Source organism: Diorhabda sublineata, chromosome 8, assembly GCF_026230105.1.
Source record: "Diorhabda sublineata isolate icDioSubl1.1 chromosome 8, icDioSubl1.1, whole genome shotgun sequence".
Taxonomy (NCBI): domain Eukaryota; kingdom Metazoa; phylum Arthropoda; class Insecta; order Coleoptera; family Chrysomelidae; genus Diorhabda; species Diorhabda sublineata.
The window spans coordinates 28,718,577-28,743,404 of NC_079481.1; the positions used below are offsets into that span (position 1 = coordinate 28,718,577).

A 24,828-nucleotide genomic window follows, 5' to 3' on the forward strand; every position below is an offset into this window, starting at 1 on the left:
TTTCAATGAAGCAAAAGTTATATATTGAGGAATACTCAAAAGTTACAAGAACATAAATATGAATATTATTTTAAGTTTTTTTTGTTAATTTTCTATGCTCTGGATTTTTAAAATCAAGCAGCGATGCATTTAAAAAAAGTTGTAAACCAGTAGTAGCAAAATTAAAAACGAGTATAGAGAACAATAATAAATATATATAAATCTGGAATATATACTTTCAATAAATATTTTGTTTCTTATTGCAATAATAATATTTTTATACTTTATAACGTCCAGTAAGAACCGGAGTCTATTAAAAATTAATTTTGAAAAAGAGTGCGTGTAAATTCTATATAATCCAAAGCACCCTGTATAGGTCGCTCTGTTTTAGGTTCCACATACGGTTTCATCCTTGCCACACAATAATCCGCCATTTCTTTGGTGAGGTTCTAAAATAGAAAAAAGAGGTGCATAGAAATATAGAGAATTTTGAGGGATTATGAAATGTATAATTTAAAGTATCTGTATTAATACTTACAGCATATAATTCTTCTTTGGTGACATAAGGACGATCTCCCGCAGTTATTGCTCTAAATGCTTTCTCTATTTCTTCCGAACTTTGCACGTTTTCTGTTTCTTTACTAATCATAAATGCCATGTATTCTTGCAAGGATACGTGTCCATCTCTATTTGGATCCACCACATCTTAAAAATCAAAGTAATAATTAGAAAAAAAACTGCTGGAAAATAAATTCAATCAATAATTTCCCAATCTAATATACATAACAGGTTTTTAGATAAACTTCGTTTCAATCATCAAGTCTCAAGCTTTTCCTACTTTTCTTAACCACATTTGTGTTTGGATTCTGTTTCAGTGATGTTTTCCCAATTTTATTAATATTCATTTCCTTGGAACATTTTTTCCGGTCTTTTCGTGAGCTTATTTGGTAAATTTTTCAACTTAATATTCACGTTCAAGATCTGAGTGTCACATCAGATACTAAAGTATCTGTAGTAGCAGGAACAGGGTCAAACTTGTTTCTGTTTTTCTCAATAATAAGGGTGTGAAACATACCAGTGAAACTAAATGCGAAATAAGTTCTGCTATGGAAATTCATTCACACATTGTAGATGTCCTATAAAAAATATCCGCTTCCTTGTGATATTGTGTTTAGAAAAAAAAACAGTTCGTGATCTATTTGAACTGCTGGGAACTGTGACCAGTGAGGTAAATGTCTATATTTCCAAAGGAAATCAATATTACACTCTATTGTGAATATAAAATTTTTATTTGTGGGTATGAACCATTTGTTGGTAATTTTTGGTATATGTACTTTTTCTTCCTCGAATTGACAGAATTTTCCATATGACATTTATTATTTTCTTCTATTTTATTTGTTAGTTTTTCATATATTGGTAAAATCTTCCTGAGATGAGCTTTCTATTATATCCGTGTGTGTGTGACAATAAAATCTTTCTATAGCAAATGAACTTCCATTATTGATGGATATAAATAAATTTTATTGTTCTAATGATTATTTAATCATTATACAAATTATTTTATCCAACAATTGAAAAATTTTGTTTCTAATACTAAACTAACCTTAAAGTTGATATTAGCATGATGTAGTGATGAAATTATCAAGAAAACAAATATCAAAAAGAACTTAATCACAATTCGAAATAAGAATAAAGAAAATATACCATCTAAATATTCAAAATAGTATATAGACAGTTCAAAAATTACTACAAAAACTGGATCTGCAGTATTTGAGTCTGGTACTAAATACCTATTATCACTAGACTCTATCTGACCGTGGATTTGATTGATTGATATTATTAAATAAACTATTTTAATACTAACCAAGTATAGCGTCAAATTCTGGATCAGGTTGTCCTTCTTCGACCATAGGAAGATCGTAACCTAAAGCTCGGAGACAGCTCTTGAATTCTTGATGATTGAGTTTTCCTGATTTTTCTTTATCGAAATGCTTGAACATCATCGAGAATTCTTTAAGAGCATCTTCACTTACACCTAAGAAAAAAATTATTATTAATTTATATACTTGTGACATTTAGTCAATTATTTTATGCATCAATTAATACGGGCACCTATAAAAATATCAACTTATTATGACACTGCTGTAGTTGTAACTGCTTTGAACTACTCTTTTTGACAAATTTGCGCTATTTATATTGACGCGAACGTTCAATTCCTCCAGAACTAGTATCAACATTTCTGGTAAATGTTCAGATAGTGCTACGGATTTTGCGAGATTGTTGTACCAGAATATTCCTCAGAAACGACGTTAATACTTTATATTGACTAACAATATGCAAAAATCTTTTTTTCCTATTACAAACTTACCTGATTGGTTTCTGGCTTGTATCTGTTGTTCCAAATTATGTTGCATCCTCATTCCTAATTGATCCAATTGGTCCCATTGTTGTGCTAAACCTACCGTAGAATGTTCCGTATATCTATTGTCCAAAATGAGATGTTCTTCAAGAATGGCTCCTAGATCTTCTATTTTCTTTAAATCGGATCTACGAGCGCGTACTTCAGCCGCCTTTCGTTTAGTCGCTTCTAACTGTTGTTCTAGAGAACCAGAGCCCTCCATCATGGAGGTACTGAAAAATAGAAAACAATATTTTAAAATCTAAATTTATAATTGACATATTTTAGATTTTAGTTGAACACACAGTTAATATTAATTACTAGTAACAGATATTAGTAAAGCAAATTTCAGTTGTGTAATACATTTTGAAACAATAAGATTTTTAAATACAGACAGAAAAATTTAGTTATTGGATTGTTTATAGAGTGTATTTTTTGCCGAATACCATTTCCTGAAGAAGACTTTTACAAAATTGATTGATAAGTGAAAATTTTAGTTCCTGAATAATAAACTTGTGGAATGTAATTTTTAATAACAAATTCCTGTTTACCAACAATTCAAATTCAAATGAAAAAGTTGTTTCGCTGGTTTGTAAGCTTCGCTAGTGTCTTGGTGAGATTTTGCTACACTTTATGTCAAAAGGACAATTTCTTTTTAGTCATCTGTTATTTAGTGAGTTGGAATTTCTGGAACCGTTGGTATTCATACTAAACACACTGTTTACACTACCACTCACAATTACTCTGTCTAACAGTTTACCTTCAGTCTCTGAAGATGATAACTTGCTTATCGAAATACGAGTCAGACAGTGTAATTGTGAGAGTTGGTAGTGGTAGTGTAAACGATGTGTTCAGTATCTGTTATTTATATTGAAAATGAATGGTCATCATTAGAAAACAAAATGATGTAATGATCTACTTAATGAGGAGATTATCATAAATATAGTATAGAACTGTAATATGTAAACACAATAAAATGGCAAGCATTAGTTTTTCTAAAACACCACACATTATTTACCCATCCCATCCTAAAATGCGGTAACTGAAAAGATGAAAGGTAAAAATATTAAATAAAGTTATTTCATTGGATCTCTCTGTATATATGTTTGTGATACTTTTTTTATTAATCAAGATTTAATTACAATACGCCTTAAGGTTTTATATGAGCTATTTTTTACAACTTCCAGTTCTAGAATAATTATAAATTACAGTATCTGCACTGTAATTGCATTTTTTGCTTATGGTTCCAATTGATGGACTTTCTAGATCTAAATGAACTTCTTCCTCTTCCGCATAAAAGCTTGTTCCATGCACTTTTCGTATCCAGAAGCATCACAGTTTCAAGGAATTTTTTTGGGACATCGGAATTTCTAACCGGAAGACACCAGAATGGGAGCCTAGCGATTTGGAGTATTTGGTATGGGCCACAAAAACTTCAGCTTCCGTGGTTGTTTTTGTACCATTTCATGGTATTTCTGTTGACATTTCTGATAGTGTATTCTATTTCATTTAATATTGTAATGTTTGTTTTCTTAATCATTTCATTACATAGAAGATTTGCTGAGTTGTTCTTATTACTTTATCCATATTCGGCTGATATATCTATCGCCAGATAAAGAGCGGTTATATCTGTCTTAACTCAATTGAAAAGATTCTTTGAATTTTGTCTATGATTCAATACAGATCAAAAAATTTGCCATCTACTAAACTTAAGAATTAATATAAACCAACAAATTGTATTTATGGAAATAAACTAACTTACCGTGTCTCTGTCAACCATTGATGGAAAGCATTAGCATACTTAGCGAATTCCTTTCTGAGCTTATCGTTCTCCTCTTGTCGTTGCGTTTCCTTATTCAACTCGACGTCTCTCTCGGCGATTATCTTTTGTAAATTCCTCCAAGTTTCTTCCAAAGCTTCCATATTGAACCAAGTGTACGGATTGGGTCCAACGTTAAACATTTTGATTTGTTGGTCGAGCTGAGCCAGTGCATCAAAATCGGCTTGTGCGCTCGATAGAGAAGCCTGGAATTGAGCGTGAGCTTCTTTCAACGCCCGAATCTCTTCTATAGAATTACATCGCACTGGATCAGTTAAATCTTCTTCAGCGTTTTCGAACCAGGAGTTGAAAGCGGATGCGCGTTTGGCGAACATGAGGAAGAGCTCTTCGATTTCTTTGTATTGCTCTTGCATTCGTAACAGGCGTTGCTTACGCGCGTCGGAATCGTTTAATAATTTTTGCCATCTAAAATATCAGAAAACAAAATTAAGACTCACTTCTACAAATTTGTAATCCACCTACGTACCTTTCGATGACAGCTTGGTGTCTTTGGAGAATAGCTTGAGTTTGATCGTGATTAGAAGAAATTAACTGGTCTTTTAGAGCAGTTATATTTTGAATACCTTCGTGTTCAAACCCAGTGAGACCTTAAAAAATATTTAAAAAAAAATGGAAACATGAATAAATATGTTATAAATTTTGACTTACCGGCATCAAAAGTCTCTTGTTTGGTTAATAGAGTTTGAACAGAAGACAAATCTCTACCAAATTCTTCGCTCTTGACGTGACTCTCCTTATCGGCGATCCAACTTTCGACAACGTCAGCTTTCCACATGAATTGTAAATAAGCTGAATTATCGACGAGTTTGGCCTTACGTCTACCAGCCAAAGCTGCCAAATGATCGAGTTTCGTCTGTAATTGTTGGCAACGTTGATTGATACTGTCAGAATGATGGTTACCTTCGGATATTAAACGTTGTCCATCGTCGCTTATATCTTTGCAACGATCTCTGTGTGCCTAAAAATATCAGAAAATTGTAACGAGGCTAAATTGGTTATTCTTTTTTTCTCCTATAACTTGGCCTTTTGCCACATGATTACAAAGTTATAGAATATTCTGAGAGCAGGTTTAAAAAACTTACTAGAATATTCTAAGGCCAGGGGGGACAGAGAAATTTTTAATTAATAAATATATTCAATAGAAAGTTTACTAACTTGGAAATCGGTTTCAAAAGCATCATGTTTCTTCAACAATCCTTGCACAGCAGCCATTGTATCACCGTAGTCTTCAACGCCCAATAACTGTTGTTTTTCACTTATCCAAGCTTCCTCCTCTTCAACTTTAGCCAAGAATTGTTGATAAGTTAAGGATTCATTCAATTTTTGTCCTCTAGTAGCGGCTAATTGCTTCAATTCGACCCAAGCTTGATTGAGAGCTTTGAGTCTTTGTTCGATTTCTGGTACACCCAAATTAGAAACGTCCATCAATTTTTCTCCGGCTTCTTGTACAGCTTGAATGGCTGGTTCGTGTGAAGCTAGTTCAGCTTCTAAACGTTTGTGTTTCTTCTTGAGGTTCTGTACACCGGTTAAATCGCGACCGTAGTCATCTGAACCTACCAAAAGTTTTTTCTCCCTAAAATAAGAGATAAATTAGTATAATTGGTATTAGATAATTTAAAATTTACTTACTTGATCCAAGATTCCTCGTCAGCGATATCTCTGAAAAATTGATGCAGGGTGTTTGCTTCGTTGAGCCTTGCTTGTCTGTGCGCAGCCAGATTTTTTATTCGTTCATATCTAGTGTTGATAGAATCTCGTTTTTCGAGAATAGATGCAGTATCAAATTGTCCACTTTTTATCAAAGAATCCGCCTGATCGTTCATATCTGGAAAATTAAAAATTTCAACATGAAAATCAAATTTAATTAAAAATATACCAACTAACCTTTAATTCTATCATCATGATGTTGAATATCGGCTTCAACTAATTGATGTTTCTTGATCAAATTCTGTACAGAAGTCAAATCTTTTCCAGCATCTTCGCTGGTTAATAAACTTTCCACTTCGCCTAACCAAAAGTCCAAATCTTTAACAGCTGCGATGAATGTCCTCTGTTTATTGGCTTCTTTAAGTTTTAGAGATTTTTCTGTCGTTTTTTGTGTTAAAAATTCCCATTGATCTGCTATAGATTCAAGACGTTTCTGAACAGCTTCTTCTGATCCAGCACATTGGTGTTTATTAATTAGATTAGCCCCGTTAGCTAATACAGCTTGTATCCTATCTGCATTAGCTGCCAATTCAGCTTCAAATGCTTGATGCTTCTGGTGTTTTGATTGAATATTTGCCGGATCTTTGTAACTTTCTTCTGTAGCTAGCTGGAGTTTCTCCGCTATCCAATTCTCAATTTCGTCGGCGTCTCTGGAGAATTGTTGCAGAGTCTGACTCTCCCCTAGTTTCGATCGCTTTTCAATTAGAGCATCTTTCAAATGACGCCATCTATCCAAAACCTAAAACGTTTATAATAAATAAGATTAAATTTAATTAACAATTTAGAGTTGAAATCTTACCTGGTTACGTTTGTCATCAATGGGTTTGGAAGCGTAATGCTCCCTCTCTATTAGTTGATCGGCTAAAGTTTGTAAAGCACCAATTTTTTCTTCATGTGCATTAATAGCTTTATCGAAATCTTCGTGTTTCTTGATCAAAGCTTCAACGTTGTCTCCATTACTGTCAACTTCATCCGAAGCCAAGAATGCTTCTCTATCAGACATCCAATTTTCTGCCTGAAGAAGACATTTTATTCAAGAATGTATCTAATCTAAAATAAAATAATCGTTGCATATATTTACCTGTTCGCAATCTCTGTAGAAAAGATTCAGTTCAAGATTTTGATCTAATTGTAATCGTCTATCGATCCAAGCTCGTTCGAGATCGGCGCGTGCCTTATTGAGTTGCTCAAGTTTTTCTTGAATTTCGGGACTTGCATAATGATTCGAGTTAAGTAGTTGCTGGCCAAATTGTTCTAGTGCATGGAAAGTACCAGCGCGTGCGTCTATTTCAGTTCGGTGCTCCTAGAATTTCGAAAAAGAAACTATAGACTGTCACCACGTGCATAGGAAAAGTAGTTAGGCAGATAAGTATGCAAAAGGATAGAATCTTAAAAAACTATAGATATAAATTATTCTTTGAGTCGACTACAGCTAACAAACAAAAATTTTAACTTGAAAGTGTGGAATGGCGAATTGCTTTGTAATAAAAGATTCATATCTACAGCTTACTCATCCACCTGACATAAAAAAGTTAAAACATGATATTTATTATTAATTGCTGAAAATAGAAGAATGTAAGTCCAGCGTCCTTGGTTAACTGAAAAGAACTGTCAAAAAAAAATAAAGAATTCACATTAAAAAGCGGTTAAAAGTATGACTGATAAGAATGAAACTATTAATTTAATATTGGAAATAACTGCTTAAAATGGGTAATTATTTCCAAAATTCTTACAATTAAAAGAATACATATAAAATGTTTCATGCTATACGTTTTAATATTTTAAATGACCACCAGGACATGATTTACAGCTTACAGGTATTTTAACAAAAATGTAAACATTAGTTAGATTTTATGATAAAAAAATTAATTTAAATGTTAAAATTTCTTGATAAAACACCTTTTTAACAAATAAAGCAAAGGCTACATAGTCCGCAACACTCCTTATTATTTTGTAACGGAAATTATGGTGCAAAGAACAAAAAAAATTCCATTTGGTCCATGATTGTACTTTTTAGGGAGAATAATTTAAACAATTTGTGCAATTTATAATTAGGGAAAACTAGAAATGGTGGACTCACTAGAAAATATTTATAGTACGAAGAAACAAAAAGTGCTCAAATTTGTGATTTGGTTACATATTGTAATTTTTTTAAAAATTAATCTCAATTCATGCAAATTACAGTTTGGGAACACTGATTATGGACGGATACAAACATATTTTGAAAGAAATAAAAACAGATATGAGGACAACAAGATGTTTCAAACATACAATGTTATGGTTGTGATTTGGCTCAAGGTTGTAATTTAAAAAAAAATACTCTTAATTTATACAAATTACAGTTTGGGAACAATGATTAGGAGATTATTAGGTACAAAAATATCTTAGAATAAATAAAAACAGATCTGAACCCAAAAGAAGCACCATACAGCAATTTTTCTGAAACTTGGCACAATAATAGTTTGAAGCAAGCCGATTAAGTCTCAATGGGCACGAAATCCCAACCCCCACCCATAACTCCGTCAAAACTACCCCTGAAGTGAGCGAATTTACCCTGGAAAGAGGAGGTTTTGAGATTTCGTACCCATTGAAAAAAACAAAAAGTCTCCAAATTTGTGATTTGGCTCAAGATTGTAATTTATGCAAATTAGATACAAACATATCTTACAAAAAATAAAAATAGATTTGAAATCAAAGGAAGCACCAAGATGTTTCATACATAAGATGTTATGGTTCAGAAAACAACATCTTTCCTCCCAGAGTACCTTCGGTCACTTCAGCGGTAATGTTGGGAAGGTTTTAAGGTTTCATGTCCACTGAGACTTTTAATCAGCTTTCTTCAAACTATCATTAGATAAATACATATCTTGAAAGAAATAAAAACAGATTTGAACCCAAAAGAAGTACATCGTACATACGATGTTATGGTTCAAATGACAAAAAGTGCTCAAATATGTGGTTTGGTTCAAGATCATAAGTTTGGCAATATTTGTATAATTTATTAATCATTAATAGAAACAAAAAATGAATGATTTGTATGAACCTACAAGAGAATAGCGGTTATGGACCAAATAAAAAAAATTTGGACAATAGGTGGTTTGCGATTCTAAAATAAATCAGGAGTGTTGGATCGCATCTTGCTTTTGACATTATGTATATGTATAAATGAAAAGCTGTCACATAATTAGTAGCTGTAAATTGAACACCATAACCACAAGTAACTACCTGAGGAGCACGAACGCCATACATTGCATCTATTTCTGCCTTGTAGTTCTAAAAATCGAGTGAGCAGGTGAGAAACTCCAACAAACGAATCAATTTTCATCAACATTTTCAACAAAAAAAAAACAAATCTAATTACTAAAAATGTCTTGTACATGTCATACACATGCTTAAAGACATTTTAAACCGATTAGGAATTACCAAAAACCAAAAATAAATTACCTGGTGGCGTTCGATCAAGGCTTCAGCTCCAGTAACATCATTAGCTAGTTCTTCGGAACTGACTAACACTAACATGGAGTTAATCCAAGCCAAAAGATCACGATGATCATTGAGGAATCTTTGTAAATCATACGAATCTAAAAGTTTCTCTTTACGACTATTGGCTTTAGCTGTTAATTGAGTCCATAATTTAGTTATTTCTTCTTGTTTCAACCTAGTTTGTTCGGCACTTTCGGGGTGGGTAGTCACTAAACGGTTTGCGGTGTCATCCAATTGTTTGATCTAAAAATAAAATACATATTAATGTCATACGTCATAATCAGATTCAATATATCAATCAACCTTGTCGCCTAAAGCTGCTAAATCTCTTTCCAATCCTTCATGTTTTCTTTGTAAAGCTTGTACGCTTCTCAGATCCTTTCCTAAATCATCATTATTTAATGCTTCGTCTTTTTCGGTTATCCAATCTTTAGTCTCATCCACATCTCTATGGAACCTTTGGACTTCATGAGCAGAACCTAATTGGCTGGCCCTTTAATTGAAATCCAATTGTTTTTAGTACATGATAACCATCATTAAAATTAAAATATATGTCGATAAATCGAAATGTTTTGAATGATATCGTTGGAAAGCACAAATTTACTACAATAGTTCTGTATCTATACAAATAGAACAATAACTTAATATTTCCAACTGGATTGTGTCTTTATGTATATGGATATAAGTTGAAATTTCGGGAACCGTTAGTGATTATTACCACAAAACCAAAAATCACAATTACACCATCTGGTCCTTCGAGCCGGATATAAATCAGCGATTTATGTAAGCTCAAAATTACTATGTCTGATGCATAATAATCAAATTGAATCTCTGAAGAAGATAACTTGGTTATCAAAACGTGCATCAGATGTAATTGTGTGTTTATTTATGAGGACATATTTTGAAGGATGTATTTATTCGTTAACATTCAGAAAACTATTCGATTTATCATTGTGAAAAGAATCTAAGTACCGGGAAAACTAAAGAAATGATACTAGTATGACTTAAGGCAATTGATCCTTTTAAACAGCCATTTTATCTCAAAAAGCTGATGTTTTTTTTTTAAAGAAATATTTATTGTAATTTATATAATTAAATACTTTTTTTTTAAAAAAATAACATCTAGTATATTGGAAAAAAGCTTTTCACGAAAAGTACTACTGATAAAGAGTATTTTTTACTTTTCGATAAGAAAGCGTTTCATAAAATCCTCTCAAGCTCCAGATACATCATACCTGGTCATTTTTCATACATTTAAGCAATTATAAACATTTTTTTTATTTATGAATTTTCTAACCTCGAAAAACCATCGACAATTCGTTAACATAAGTACATTTATTCTATTGATTCCAACTTTTTTCTAAGTATAGGAGTCTAACCTTATCCGAAGCTTTTAATATGGTTTACTGTGATAAAAATGGGGCTAATCAAGAAGCCGAAATATTTATTGAGCCCCTTGAGAGTAACATTGAAACTGATGAAGACTCTGCAGATGAGGACGAGGGAAGTACGGTTCTTTATCTTATAGACAGCTACCCGTGGAAATCAAACTGACAGATAACACTCGAAACGAACATCCACCTTCAACCGCTGAGATTATTTATGAAAAATCTCTTAGTAAGACAAGGCAGTTCGAAAAACCGTACTACATTTGGAACAATGATAGTCTTGATAAAAAAACTTGAATATTATTGAATCGAAGTTGATTTAGAAAATGAACTACACATTTTTTCAAACCAGTCAGATCCACGAATTACTGCAGCTAAAACTAAATATTTTGATCTGAAGAATGATGCAAAAAATCTAATGGTCAGTAACTGTTTGAAGTGAAATAGTTTTTTACAGATTCAAAGGTTTCTCCATTTTAGGGACAATATTAAAATAGAATCTTCAAATAAGGCGCGGAAGATTCGTCCTTTAAAAGATAAAATCAAAAAGCGATGTGTAGATAATTTTGTGCCTGTTCAGAGCCTTAATTATGATGAGTCAATGATTAGATACTACCATGGAAGTAAGCAGTGTTCATTCGGCTACAAAATGTGATCCTTGAATTCAACAGATGGTTACCTCGTCAATTTTTATTTATACCAGGACAAAAAGTCCTCAGAAATAAAAAAAAATATAGCTATAGCTTTGTAGGATCATCTACGTTAGATGACACTTTAATAAGGAGTATTTAGGAAAATAATTTATATCACAATTATATCCACTATTTTATACTCACACTATATAATAAAATTTGATTTTATTGTTTGAAATAAGTATATTCGGAGCAAGATATCTCCTTTTTTTAAATATATTTGAAATATAGTAACAAGCCATTTTTATTTACAATGCTTGTAGTATAAGCCCGAATTAAATCCCTTTTTTTAACGAAGCTGCTTTAAAAAATTTATTTCAAACCTCCTACTCCTATTTCCTCGACTCGGTGCTCCTTGACTTACCGTTCCACATTTCTTTCTAATTATTTTTTCTTCACTGTAACCCATCCAACAAAATTATTCAATAATTGTAAAATCAAAATAAGAAACTACTCAAAACATGCGTCAGTTTATAACGAAATTCTATTACCTTTCGGAAGTTAATTGTTGCAAATCAGTCCATTTGGTGTTCAAATCTTCCATCTGAGTTTGAATCTTCAAAGCGGCTTCAGTTTGACCAAGCGATACCAACTGCATGGCGATTTCGTTCATTTCCGCTAATCTAACTTCGTTAGCCTTCAAATCGGTTTGGAAATCATCGAATTTCTTTTGTAGAACCTCAACTTGTTCCAAATCTTCACCGACATCTTGTACTTGAGCATGCATTTCTTTATCTACAATCGAAAACATGTATTTACTTCAATAGAAAACCACGATAACAACCAGACTACCTTTGATCCATCCAGCCAATTCTGCAGCTTCTCTAACGAGAACGTAAGCTTTGACCGTTTCGTCGAGTTTGTTTCGACGTTCATTCGCCAATTGAAGCAGCCTGTCATATTGTTGGTTAATCTGATTTTGTCTAGCAGATATCGAATTGCTGTCCAGAAGATTTTGCTGAGAAGCTGTTAAGCCTGCGTCTACTTTCTTTACGTAAGCAGCTGGAACGAAACCTTGACGATCATGGATTTCAACCTTCCACCAATCCTAAGGCAATAACACATTCAATCAGTTGATGTACAAATATGACACATAATGGTAAAACAGTTGGGTGAATATCGGAATGTATTTATGGTCTAACTCCCATTATTATGGCATAAATTATTTAAAATTTGATTTTGATCTGAATATACTATAGTATAAACAATTGAGAAGACTTGAGAAAAATTTATACTATTAGTTGTTAATAAATGTGTAAATTAAAAATATACCAGTGATTATGATTATTTGGTTTTATTAATTTACTCCAGATTGAAGACCTCCCACCTTCAATAATTCCACTAGGTTTTGCCCTTTTTGTGTTTTATTTCTTTGACTAATAATTATATATAAATAATTGTTTAATAAACGGACATAGTTCATGGTGTCAAAAGACTTGAAGTAACCAGTATACATATTTCATTGGTACATAAAAAAATATGGCAGTTGATATTCTTTATTCAGTAGACTTACCGATATTGCTAAATATTTTTGATTTTGTCTTTTATATTTAAAAACGTTACAAATAAAAATTTCTATCAACCAAAATGTAACCACCATTCCGTCAAGATAAATCACATCTGTATTATGAATTGTTATCTTCAAATTTAAGATAAAAACCTTGAAGGTCAATTACAATTTCACACACAGTCACATGTTTCATTAGCACAATGATAAAAAGTTGTAAATATACTGAACTATTAATATTTATAGTTTTGATGGTTTGCTATATTTATTTCCTAATCTAATACATCAGTTTCTACTCTTCTGTAAATTGTTTTATATCCAAGATCTATCAAACACTGCAAATTATTAATTCAACAAGAAACACTAATTTAACCCTTTAAGTGGTCAAATATTTTTAATTAAATTCAATTAGTTCACTTATTGTGGCTTAGTAGTCACTTCTGTTTTAATTGTAACATTAACATTTTTGAAAATATTAATTGGTTGTAGACTCCATTTGAAAAATTAAATCTCAGTCTCAAATCTCTAAAATATCCTCTATCTACATTCTACAATAAGGTTATAAAATTTAGTAAATTTTTGTTGACACTGTTTCTTATATTCGTCGGTAAGTTTTTATAAGATCATTTCAACTTTACTTTTATTTTATTTTCGTATGGTTATATTTTTAAAAAAATATAAATCAGTTACGATATATTTTAGAGCAAAAGATCCTTAATTTAAATCTGTTCCACCTACTCATTCTTAATAATTTCCAACTGTGTTCCCGTTCCTTTCCTTTTGTTTTTCTCAGTTGGAGTTAGCTGCAATCGAGGAACTGACTGGTGCAACCACTACATTAAAACCATTTTCAACTACTTGGAACTCAATTGAGGGTTGCAACCATCCCGACTTTCCATAAATAAATATTAATTTGGAGAATCGTATCCGAGTATACTTTATTTAATTTTTATTAATTCAATTCACAAAATGTTTCTAGCTTTTCCTTTACTTTCAACTTCATTTATTAAAAAGCTGGTGGTTCCAATTTAATATTAATCATTAACTCTATGTAAGTACCAATTATTTATATACTTTACCTGGGGCCAAATCCACTTTATGAGAAAGTCTCCAGAAGGGTAATTGAGGTTACATTGTATTGAAAAAGAAAGAAAATAGTAGAACAAAATATTTTGAGGTGAATTACTCCTAGATATAAATCAATAAGGCTCATATAATTAATTTAGTATAATTAATGTAACACCAACTTTATTTGTGCCAACTTTATTTGTTCAAATCACGGTCAGACTTGCTTAATAGTCATGATTTAGGAATATTTAAATACATAATAAGGAAATAACAGGAATTGGTAGCATTGTACCAATGGCAAATATACTTCCACATTAGTTTCTTCATTGAGGACTTGATTTACCCATAAGATACCTACTATGTCACTTGGAAGATTAAATTCTTAAACTAACTCACCTTATTATTAGAATTCAATAAATGCAACAAATCTCCTTTCTTCATGGAAACTTCCCTTGCGGATTTCTCTGTATAGTCATATAAAGCTTGTACAGTTTCTCTTCCAGTTACATCAACTACCGGTGGTTCTTGTTGCTGGAATTAAAAATAAAAAGTTAAAATAAAACTTAATAAAATGATAGTTCGATATACTTACACGACAACTGCGGGCTTGTTCTTTCAAAGCTTCAATAGTATTACCGAAAGCAGCCAAATCGCTCATCAAAGCCTCATGTTTCTTTAATAATGCTTCAGAAGAATCCTCGTCTTTACCATAATCAGTATTACTGACGATAGGTTCTTTTTCTTTCATCCAAGATTCAGCTTCATTAGCATCTGCATAATATTGATGAGCTTGAAGGGAATCTTCCAAATCTTGTTTACGCTGAAAAATATAACTTCATGTTAAAAATCTATTCATGAAATTGATTTATATATAATGGTTATTTTGTACAGTCGTCTAGAGAACAATAAACAACTAAGAAATTAGAATTTGTATGTTTCTAGGCATAGCTAAAGCTTTTTACAACTCACATGTCATAGATAAATGAGCCGTCAGTAAGTGCTGATGCTCTAGAGGGTTATCAAATCACCTCTGTTAAAGCCACTAGCAAGTCCCCTCAAGAACAGGTATTACCTCTACTCCTATGGAGCCTGGTAGTGGATAAGTTAACTACTTCATAAGCTATCAGAACATGGTTTCAAATTTATGGATTACTCTGAAGACATTGTCCAAACAGTCAGAGAATAGTTCAAGAGAAGCATGTGTAAATTATTAGGGAGCGTCAGAATTATTGGTACTTGTTAGTGGAACTGAACATTCAAACGGAAATAGTTGGTTGGATTTCATCTAATCCTAGAATCCCTCATCACAAGTAAAATAAGAAATTTGTTGCAACGAAGATTTAACCTTTTTGAAGATAATACAGATATGCAAGTTTATTTGGAAGAAGAGCTTTAAGATATATGCTTCTCAAAGTACATCGACCTTTGGCAATGTCAAGTAGGACTCGACGAGCCTTTCAGAAGGTTTAAAGACCCTTGGCCGCACACAACGCTACTATGAGGATGTTAATAAGGAACACAAAAAAATTCAAGTTTATATTTAGAATATTATTTTATTAAATATGTGTATAATTTTACTCACTTGGCTAGATTTTTCTTTAAGAGATTCCCAATGATCGTTGAGGGTGTTTACTCTATTTCTAATTTCATCACTGGCAAAATGTTCATCTTCCATCATTTGTTTACCAGCATCAATAACGGCTCCAATACGACCTTCATGATTATTAATTTCAGCTAAAACTGCTTGATGTTTCTTGATCAAATTTTGTACTCCTATTAAATCACGACCTGGAAAAAAAAATACCGATCAAAGGACTGGTTATTATAGGATTTCATATTTTCTCTACCTCTGTTGGTGCTAGCTGCTACAGGTTCTTTTTCTCTGATCCAAGCTTCTTCGTCTTCAATATCTCTGAATAATTGTTGTACTTGTAAAGAATCCAATAATCGCTGTTTTCTAATAGCCATGGGAGTCTGTAAAGCTGCATATCTGTCTGTTAATAACTTTTGTTTGTGAGCGATGTTATCGGCATCAAAATGTCCTCTTTCAACAAACTGTGTTGCTGCTGATGTTATACTTTCAATTCTATCTTGGTGAGATGCGACATCTCCTTCCAATAGGGCATGTTTTTTTTGTAAATTTTGTACTGAAGTCAAATCTTTACCATAATCTTCAGACATTAATTGGCCTTCGATTTCTGATAACCACAACTCAATATCTTCTATGGTTCTGTTGAACTGTTGTTGTTGACTGGCTTCCTGTAATTTGGAGTTCTTTTTATCAGTAGCTTGTACCAAAGTTTCCCATAAATTGACTATTTCTTCCATACGGGATTGTATGCGAGCTAAAACAAAACAATCTATAGCTAATATTCTTCTATTTCAATATTTAACTTACGAGCAGCATAATGTTTAGCCTCAATAAGTTCTTGGCCTGTTGATGTGATATCTTCCATTCTTGATTTATTGGCGTTAAGTTCCTGTTCAAAATTTTGATGTTTTTGGACTTTCCCACCTAAATTAGTTGGGTCTAAATAACTTTCATCTGTAGCAAATTTCAATTTTTCATTGATCCATCCTTTAGTTTCATCACAATCACGTTCAAACTGTTGTAATTTGTAAGCATCTTCCAAAATTTCTCTACGGATACTAGATTTTTCTTTAAGCGCCTTGCGACGTTCTAAAAGCTAAAATAAAACAAGATTGATGGATATTTAAACAAACAATTTGATTAACTTACCATAGCTCTTCTTTGGGCTACATCATCAGCTGAATAATGTTCACCATCAATTAGTTTAGTAGCAAATTCATCTAGAGCTTTGATTTTCTCCTCCTGAGCTGCTAGAGATTTTTCAAAATCTTCATGTTTCTTAATAAGGGCTTCCACAGAGTCTAAAGAATCCCCAAGATCCTCGTTAGCCAAAAAGGCTTCTTGTTTTGCCATCCAAGTATCAGCTTGTTCTGTATCTCTATAGAACAATTGTAGATCCATGCATTGCTCATACAAAATACGTCTTTCGTCCCAAAGAGCTGTAAAATATTTGGAATATAATCAAATATTAAACATGCATTAAACATACTCACCAATCAACGATTTCTTGTCAGAATCTAACATGGAAAGTTTTTCTTTAACTTCATCACTGGCATAATGATTTTTTTCCAATAGCTGTTGTCCAGCTTCTGTTGTAGCTTTGAAGCTGTCTTCTCTGGCATCTATTTCACCTCTGTGCTCTTGGTGGCGTTCTAGTAAAGCTTCAGCACCTGCTACATCTTTTGCTAATTCATCGGCTGAAATAATAGCTTTCATGTCGTTTATCCAAGAGACTAGATCTCTGAAATCAGCTAAAAACCGATGGAGAGCATAGGATTCTTCCAGCTTTTCACGTCTTTCCTTAGCTTTAGCTGTCAAACTGTGCCAATAATCCTCAATTTCGGATCTTTTAGCTTGTATAACATCACCATGATCAGCATGAATAGCCCCCAATCTATCAGCTTCCTTTCCCAAAGTAGACACTTTATCTTCCAACGCTGCCAAATCTCTTTCAACTCCTTCATGTTTACGTTGTAGAGCTTGTACGCTTGCCAAATCTCTGCCATAATCGTCGGATGATAGTACAACATCTTTTTCGGCTATCCAAGCAACTGTTTCATCTGCGTCCCTATTGAAACGTTGAATTTCGTGAGCGCCATAAAGTTTATCTTGACGCATGAGAGTTATTTGTTTAAGACGTTGCCAAGCGTTGTTCAGTTCTTCTTTTCTGGTTATAATTTGGTCTCTTTCTGGATGACCGTCATGGAGTAATTTATCAGCGAGTTCATTAACTTCTGTTACTCTGTATTCTTGTGAAGCCATGTCTTTTTGGAACTCGTCGAATTTACGTTGTAATACTTCTACATGTTCTAAATCATGGCCGAATTCTTCTGCAGAAAGAAACGCGCTTTTTTCGTTTATCCAAAACATAACTTCATCGCAATGACGTATAAACTGGACAAGAACTAGAGCTTGTTGGAGTTTTGTGCCCTTTTCTGCTAGTTTTGAAAGAAGCTGTTCCCATAATCTATGTAGTTCCTCTAAAAATCAACAAACATAGTTCATATGTAGAAATTTATTTCAAATCAATCAATTGAACTTACCTAATCTTCTTCTGATTGTTTCACTTTCATAATGGTTCTGGTTAATCATTTCCCGGCCGGTATTGTCCAGAACAACAATAGCATTACTGTGAGCTGCAACTTCAGCCTCAAAAGCTTGATGTTTCTGAATTTTTGCTTGTAAATTGGTTGGATCTTTGTAACTTTCGTCGCTAGCTGCCTGTAACTTTTCTAAAATCCATGATTCTAGCTCGTCAGCATCTCTTTTAAAGTATTGGAATCTTCTGGAATCTTCTAACTTCTCTCTTTTTGCTCTAGCATCAGCTTTGAAGTTATCATAGCGTGTCAAAACTTCTTGACGACGTTCTTGAATGTCCTCGGCGGTTTCAAGGATTTTCACCTCCTTTGGAGGGGGGATTTGATCCATTTTTATCGAATTCTATGTATCGTTATGAAGATTTTCTTTTTTATCGAGTTTATTATTTCAACAAAGTCGTACACTGGAAAATAATATCAAGAAATGGATTTTATGGCATTTAGAAAATACTCTTCTTAATAAGAAGTGAGCCTGAGTTATCTTAAAGAATTTATGATATCATTTTGTTGAACCAAACTCTTCAAAAATATCAAGTACTCAATTTAAAACATGATTATTTTATGACAAATGAAAGGTCAATTAGTTTGATCTTTCACTTGTATAATACTATAATTCACTAGTTAACTGAAAGATTTGGTTTGCCATAAAGATTGTGTCTATAACAGAACTCTATGTTTTTAACTAAAAATATATTTTCTCTTGCAGATCTTGTATATTCAATCACAATTTCAACTTCATTCAATTTATTATTTACCTTGAAAGAAAGATAAGATAAATTTTGACTAATGAAGCCATCCAATCAATAGACATAATCTATAGTCTATTTATATATTATTACATTACTATTAACATTTCTATCATCAAGATGTAAGCAAAACATTTTAATTTATTGAGAAAACTGGAATTATATACTGAAATATGTACAATATTATTATCTATATTTAGCTATTTGTAACATCACATTAATATATAATTATGTAATACACAACAACACTAATAAGACCTTGAGAAACATTATGTTGATTCATATTGTTAAACAGACAGTTTAGTGAACTATTTCAGAACATTTTTCAAACATTTTGGTACAAAGTTATGTAATACGTTGTTTTCATGAGTTTATCCTGGTTATTAATACTACTAAAAGTTCATACAACTTGACTGATTCATATTATGTACAGAAACTGCTTAATTAATTTTTTAGACGATAAATAATGCAATCGACATTATATTATGAAATTAAATAGAGAAAGATCAAGTACTAGTATAATATATAAAGAATATTCCTAAATAAACATTGATTCAATATACTTAATGTATTGGTCCCCCTATGTGTGGCCTAATTTACCAATATTGTTTTCATTAAATTGAATATATCTTTTAACATTTATATAGGATAAAACTTGATTTATTCAAATATTTTTTATTGATATACTGAAGTATAAATTAGAGCGTTTCATAGTCTAATCAATTTCTGTGACCTTTTTCCAGAACAAACATTAAGTAAGGGTGTGGTATACTAGAAATATAGTTAAAAAATTGATTAAAACAAAATTTGTATAATAGTTTATGCTTACGTTTATTTTTTTTTTTTTGAAAATACAAATTTTCACCACACTTTGATCACTTTAAAAGTTAAAAAACTTTTTGTCGAGTATCCTCAAAATGGCACCTCCCTGATATCAACCTCTTTATTATTATCGGTGACGTCAGAATTGGATACCGGTGCAATGAATCCGCATTGCGCAAGCCGAAGACAACGTTGTCAAATTGTAGTATGTAATTTCAGCCATAAAATTACCCAAAATTTTATTAATACTCATTTTAATAACGTTCAAAAAATAATAATCGGTTTCAATCAAATACAATACTAATAATTTTTACTTTCTATTTATGGTGGATATTTTCAACGTCATAAATCTACAGGCGAAAAAGTATTTAAATATTCATCTCATGTATATACTATTTTTGAGATCAAAGATATTTTTGGCAACATAGTAAATTTGTGACGTGATCTGTCATTTTGAACATTGACAGTAAGCCACGTGACTTAAGGGAATTTAAGAACAAAGAATAGTGCTTTTGAAAAATATTTCAGAATTTGTCGAAATTATCAAATTTCATTTAAAATATGAATGACATATGTTTATTGTGTCATAAAAAGTTTACGCTTCCGAAAAACTTGAAAAATCATATGATAAAAATACACAAAACCTCTATAGAATCACTCACTTACGACGAAAATAAATATAAATGTTTAGATTGCGGTAATTCCTATAACATAAATCATGATTTAATTTATCATTTAGAAACCACGCATGGCGTTCCAATAGAAAGGGAAGAATTAACATTCAAAAACCACAATGGTAAGTGAAAACTTTCAATCAGGTTCGACCTACTTGTATTTTTTCTTAGATTTTATTAGATGGAAACGAAATATTGAAATCTCTGAATCTTGTAACTACATTATGCTCGACGATAAAACTAAAACAGGTGAAAAATCAGGAATAATAAAATATATATGCAACCAAAATGGTAAAAATAAATTTACAGTTGATTTTCAGGAATATAAATAAGTTTTGTTAAAGGTCCTTTTTTCGAATTTGATTCCGAAAAAAAATCGTGGACTTGTATTAGTCACGTGAAAACCATTGAAGATCCCAATGGTGATCTTTATGTAGCTAGAGTAAAAACACATTATGGTCATGATCTCGAAGAAAAGTAAGTAGATTGAAATGAATAATTATTAATTTGAAAAATTTGGATTTACAGAGAATCCGAAGTTTCTAATGGGTCTGAAAGCATGGATGAGGTGAATTCTGAAGATGGATTTTTAGATGAGTACCAAAATAAAGTAAAAGAAGATATTCGTATGAAACTTGATGCAATTCTATGTACTTTACATAAATTCGAAAACAAACAACTTTTAAAACTGGATAATGTGTTGAATGGTATTTGTGAAGAATTAGATCTCACAACCAAAAATACTGACATAATTGGGTCTATCATAATATCCAGTAATTCTAACTTAGACCACAGTTACATTTGATACAATCAAGAGAATATTTATTTATCAATTATTTATTGTTCATCAACAGATATGCTTATTACGTTTCTGTTCTAGTGTAAAAAGAATCAGTTTTTTTAGTTTTACTTCATTTTATTGAAATTTTGATGTTTAAATACAAAAATAAAGTTTAAAAGTGAATTTTGTGTATATTTTTTGTTCATCTGTGCTACAATAAAATTTGTAAGCTACCAATATAACATGTTATTTTTTGAGGTTATGTTAATTTTAATTGTCAAAATCAGGTGATCCATCTAAAAATGGCCGCCATGTGATAAACAAATCCTTATGGCGTAAATTTCTGTGTGGTTGTTTGATTTTAGATATTATTTCCAGTTTAATTGTGAAGTAGGTTCTTAAAGAGCTACTACTTGCGGAAGTATTAAATTTCCTCCGGGAAATGTGGCTTCTTTTTTTCGACTAAGCAGTGTGTGCTTAGTGTAGATAAGCGGTAAATATCTTGTGTACTGCCATTAGGTTATCACACTGAAATTTTAAAAATTACTCGATTTGTTAAACGCAACAGTGGAAATTAATATCCAAAAAATGTAAATTATTCACAACATAAATAAAAGTGTTGTAAATTTTATAAAGTGTAGTTTTAACTACATTAATTCCACTGAAACAAGTCTAAAAATTATCAAAAGGGCCCTCTCAACAAAGAAAACAACTCTCACTAGCTGGAAAACCAAAAAAAAATTAACGAGTATATACGAGACAATCGATTGCTTACCCCGCAGCCGCCATTTTTACGTAGATCAGTTGTTTTATTAGATTACCTAATAATCTACATTGATCACGTACACTTAAGTAAGCCTTACACGTCATCCGATCCGATCTGTCTGCGCAGGTAAACCTCTGGCGAACCAGTGTTTTGTATTTTTAAACATAGATTTTGTTAGTGTTTTTTAAAAACTTGTTTTCATTACGAAAAACCATAATTCACTGGTATTTTTTATACCTAACCGAAAAAACTGCAAATTGCTTGATAAAATCAACCTAAAATTATTGAAATAATATTTGAATGAAAATCAATCATAATAAAAAGTTACTGTGATTTGATTCCTGATCATTATTTTTCAATGAAATTAAATATATTATTGAAATAATTTTTTTATTGTGTTTGAAATTATTTCCGCTATCATGTGAACGTAGTGGAGATATTACGTTCGCCACGCCAATTGCGTCAAAAACAAATTCAGTTATTATTTGGAAAACAACAAAATCAGAGAGAATTTAAAAAAAAATGTTTTTAATTACTCATAAAAATATCAATTTCACCTAAAAACATACATTAATATCATGAATTATTCAAATGACACTTTTTACATACTTCTAAAGTGAGGTTGAGAATTTATTTCTAGATCAGTTCTAATTACAATTGGTACTTTTATATATTATAACACTCATTATTCAATAAACAAATAGTACATCAAATTACAAACTGAACTATGTGACATTTGGCACTTTCTTGACCATAGACAAAGTAATACATGTCTATGTTCATGACGCACACGTTCTAGCCACGCACTGGATTTCGGTGACGCATGTATCAATGTGCTGATTGGCACACTTTGCTCTGCAATAGTCGTGATGCACGTCTATTCCTTATCATCTGATTGAGCCCTTATAGTCGGAATTTAGATGAAGCAAGAACAAAGATGATAATTATTTGATTCGTCGTATAATGTATTACGCGCTTAATACATTAATATCTAATCTGTCACATCTAGTTTCAGAAACATAACCTAGTATTTCAGATCTACGATAATGTTTTGGAAATCAACATTAAATTTGTTATTAAAATATAAGAGAAATTGTGAGTTAATCCGTAAAACTCATTGTTGGATATCTCCTCAAGGCTTTAAAACGGAAATTAATGTCTATAATTGCGCGACAAGGCGAAAAGAACCTTTAATTTTGAAAAACAAAGATCGTATTACTTGGTACACTTGTGGACCCACAGTTTATGATTCTTCGCATATAGGGCACGCAAGCTGTTATGTTAAATTAGATATAATACAGAGAATATTAAAAGATTATTTCAAATATGATATAATCAGTTGTTTAAATATTACAGATATTGATGATAAGATAATTAGGAGAGCAAATGAACTTGGCGTGGATATAAATGAATTAACAGAGAAGTACGAAAAAGAATTTTTGAGTGACTTGGAAAAATTAGGAATTGCAGAACCAAGCATTATAATGAAAGTTACTCAAAATATGCGTTTAATAATAAGTTTTATAGAAAAACTTATTGAAGATGATCGAGCATACATAGCAACTGATAAATCTGTATATTTCAATGTAAATAGCATTAAAAAATACGGTAAATTACAAAATTTAGGCAATCAAGATGAAATTAACAAACTATCTACAATAAAAAAGTCCAGTTTAGATTTTGCTTTATGGAAAGCTATAAAAGAAGATGGCGAACCTTTTTGGGACAGTCCTTGGGGTAGAGGTAGACCAGGATGGCATGTTGAATGTTCTGCTTTGGCTTCATCAATATTCGGTGAAAATATTGATATTCACGCTGGAGGAATAGATTTGAGATTTCCACATCATGAAAACGAAGAAGCTCAATCCTGTGCTTTCCACAACAGTGAACAGTGGGTCAACTATTGGATTCACACAGGCCACTTACAGCTTAACAAGACGGAAAAAATGTCCAAATCTCTCAAAAATACTATTTCAATTCAAGACATGCTGCAAAAAACACTGGCAGATGTATTTAGAATGAGTTGTATTATGTCTCGTTATGAACATAACATGGAATATAGTGAAAAATTAATGTCAACTGCAAAAAATAATTATGATTATTTTAAGAATTTTATTAATTCTTGTAACGAGTTTAAAGATGGGTTTCTAAAAGCAACAATTAACGAAGATATAATAAAACAGTTGATTAATAGAAGTAAGAATAATATTCATAATGCTTTATGTGATAATTTCGATACTCCTTCTGTTATAAAAGTTTTAAATGAACTAGCGTCGACTACGAACAGTATGTTATATTCATCAACATCTTCTAGTGGTAAAAATGGTGTTGTTTCAGTTTTAAGTGTTAGGAACTTTGTTACAAATATTTTAGAAATGTTCGGGTTAAATTTGAATAATAGCATTAGAGTTTCAAATGACTCTAGTAATATTATAGATATTTTAAGTGAATTTAGGAAAGAAGTGCGTACTATAGGTTTAGCTAATAAAAATGAGAATTTACTAAAACTTTGCGATAATGTTAGAAGCAAAGCCAAAGACTGTGGTGTAACCTTCAAAGATCACGGAAAAGTTTCTTCTTGGAGTTTAAAATAAGAATAATAGTGACTTGTTCATGTTGTGTATATATAAATGGAACATTTTTTCAAGTTTGTCGTTATAAATTGTTCCCAACTACCAATCACTTTAGGATAATTAATAATCAATATTGCCAAAATGATAGATTACGAAATGGGATACAAAGATATAGAAGAGATTAACATATCAGACAAATAGAAGTAAAGCTGAGGA

At 31.6% G+C, this 24,828-nt stretch overlaps 3 protein-coding genes across 6 annotated transcripts; 2 read left to right on the forward strand and 1 right to left on the reverse strand.

Moving 5' to 3' along the window:
- Positions 1–19,980, reverse strand: LOC130448456 (spectrin alpha chain). Of its 4 annotated transcripts, XM_056785849.1 has the most exons (27): positions 19,826–19,980; positions 18,197–18,654; positions 17,147–18,133; positions 16,803–17,092; positions 16,461–16,749; positions 15,910–16,407; positions 15,645–15,850; positions 14,655–14,882; positions 14,459–14,593; positions 12,280–12,535; positions 11,979–12,222; positions 9,711–9,900; positions 9,369–9,650; positions 9,150–9,197; positions 7,006–7,227; positions 6,724–6,939; positions 6,102–6,663; positions 5,847–6,042; positions 5,373–5,790; positions 4,866–5,175; positions 4,684–4,804; positions 4,140–4,622; positions 3,396–3,419; positions 2,348–2,610; positions 1,844–2,014; positions 518–684; positions 1–428 (listed from the first exon to the last, which is right to left on the reverse strand). In XM_056785849.1, the coding sequence occupies exons 2-27, from the start codon at positions 18,579–18,581 to the stop codon at positions 300–302; spliced, it is 7,320 nt and encodes a 2,439-aa protein (XP_056641827.1). In that variant the 5' UTR covers positions 18,582–18,654; positions 19,826–19,980; the 3' UTR covers positions 1–299. The 4 variants fall into 4 exon arrangements, with proteins under 4 accessions (XP_056641827.1, XP_056641829.1, XP_056641828.1 ...); XM_056785851.1 differs by lacking the exon at positions 9,150–9,197 and having other exon boundaries at positions 19,826–19,959; XM_056785850.1 differs by lacking the exon at positions 3,396–3,419 and having other exon boundaries at positions 19,826–19,959.
- A 280-nt stretch (positions 19,981–20,260) lies between these two features.
- LOC130448457 (uncharacterized) lies at positions 20,261–21,456 on the forward strand. The gene is made up of 4 exons (XM_056785854.1): positions 20,261–20,614; positions 20,664–20,783; positions 20,837–20,969; positions 21,021–21,456. Exons 1-4 carry the CDS (start codon positions 20,380–20,382, stop codon positions 21,295–21,297), a joined length of 765 nt encoding a protein of 254 aa, XP_056641832.1. The 5' UTR covers positions 20,261–20,379; the 3' UTR covers positions 21,298–21,456.
- A 1,379-nt stretch (positions 21,457–22,835) lies between these two features.
- Positions 22,836–24,686, forward strand: LOC130448038 (probable cysteine--tRNA ligase, mitochondrial). Its single transcript, XM_056785193.1, has one exon. It carries the CDS (start codon positions 23,086–23,088, stop codon positions 24,631–24,633), a length of 1,548 nt encoding a protein of 515 aa, XP_056641171.1. The 5' UTR covers positions 22,836–23,085; the 3' UTR covers positions 24,634–24,686.
- The last annotated feature ends 142 nt before the right edge of the window (positions 24,687–24,828 follow it).

What these genes read in the sequence shown, in the direction of transcription:
- LOC130448456 (XM_056785849.1), bottom strand. Translation starts at nt 18,581, where the DNA reads ATGGATCAAATCCCCCCTCCAAAGGAGGTGAAAATCCTTGAAACCGCC. An exon ending in TAGCAGCTTTAGGCGACAAG is followed by an intron (nt 9,651 to 9,710) that starts GTTGATTGATAT and finishes TTTTATTTTTAG; the next exon opens with ATCAAACAATTGGATGACAC. An exon ending in AGAATTTGACGCTATACTTG is followed by an intron (nt 685 to 1,843) that starts GTTAGTATTAAA and finishes TTGATTTTTAAG; the next exon opens with ATGTGGTGGATCCAAATAGA.
- LOC130448457 (XM_056785854.1), top strand. Translation starts at nt 20,380, where the DNA reads ATGAATGACATATGTTTATTGTGTCATAAAAAGTTTACGCTTCCGAAA. An exon ending in AACATTCAAAAACCACAATG is followed by an intron (nt 20,615 to 20,663) that starts GTAAGTGAAAAC and finishes ATTTTTTCTTAG; the next exon opens with ATTTTATTAGATGGAAACGA. An exon ending in GGTCATGATCTCGAAGAAAA is followed by an intron (nt 20,970 to 21,020) that starts GTAAGTAGATTG and finishes TTGGATTTACAG; the next exon opens with AGAATCCGAAGTTTCTAATG.
- LOC130448038 (XM_056785193.1), top strand. Translation starts at nt 23,086, where the DNA reads ATGTTTTGGAAATCAACATTAAATTTGTTATTAAAATATAAGAGAAAT.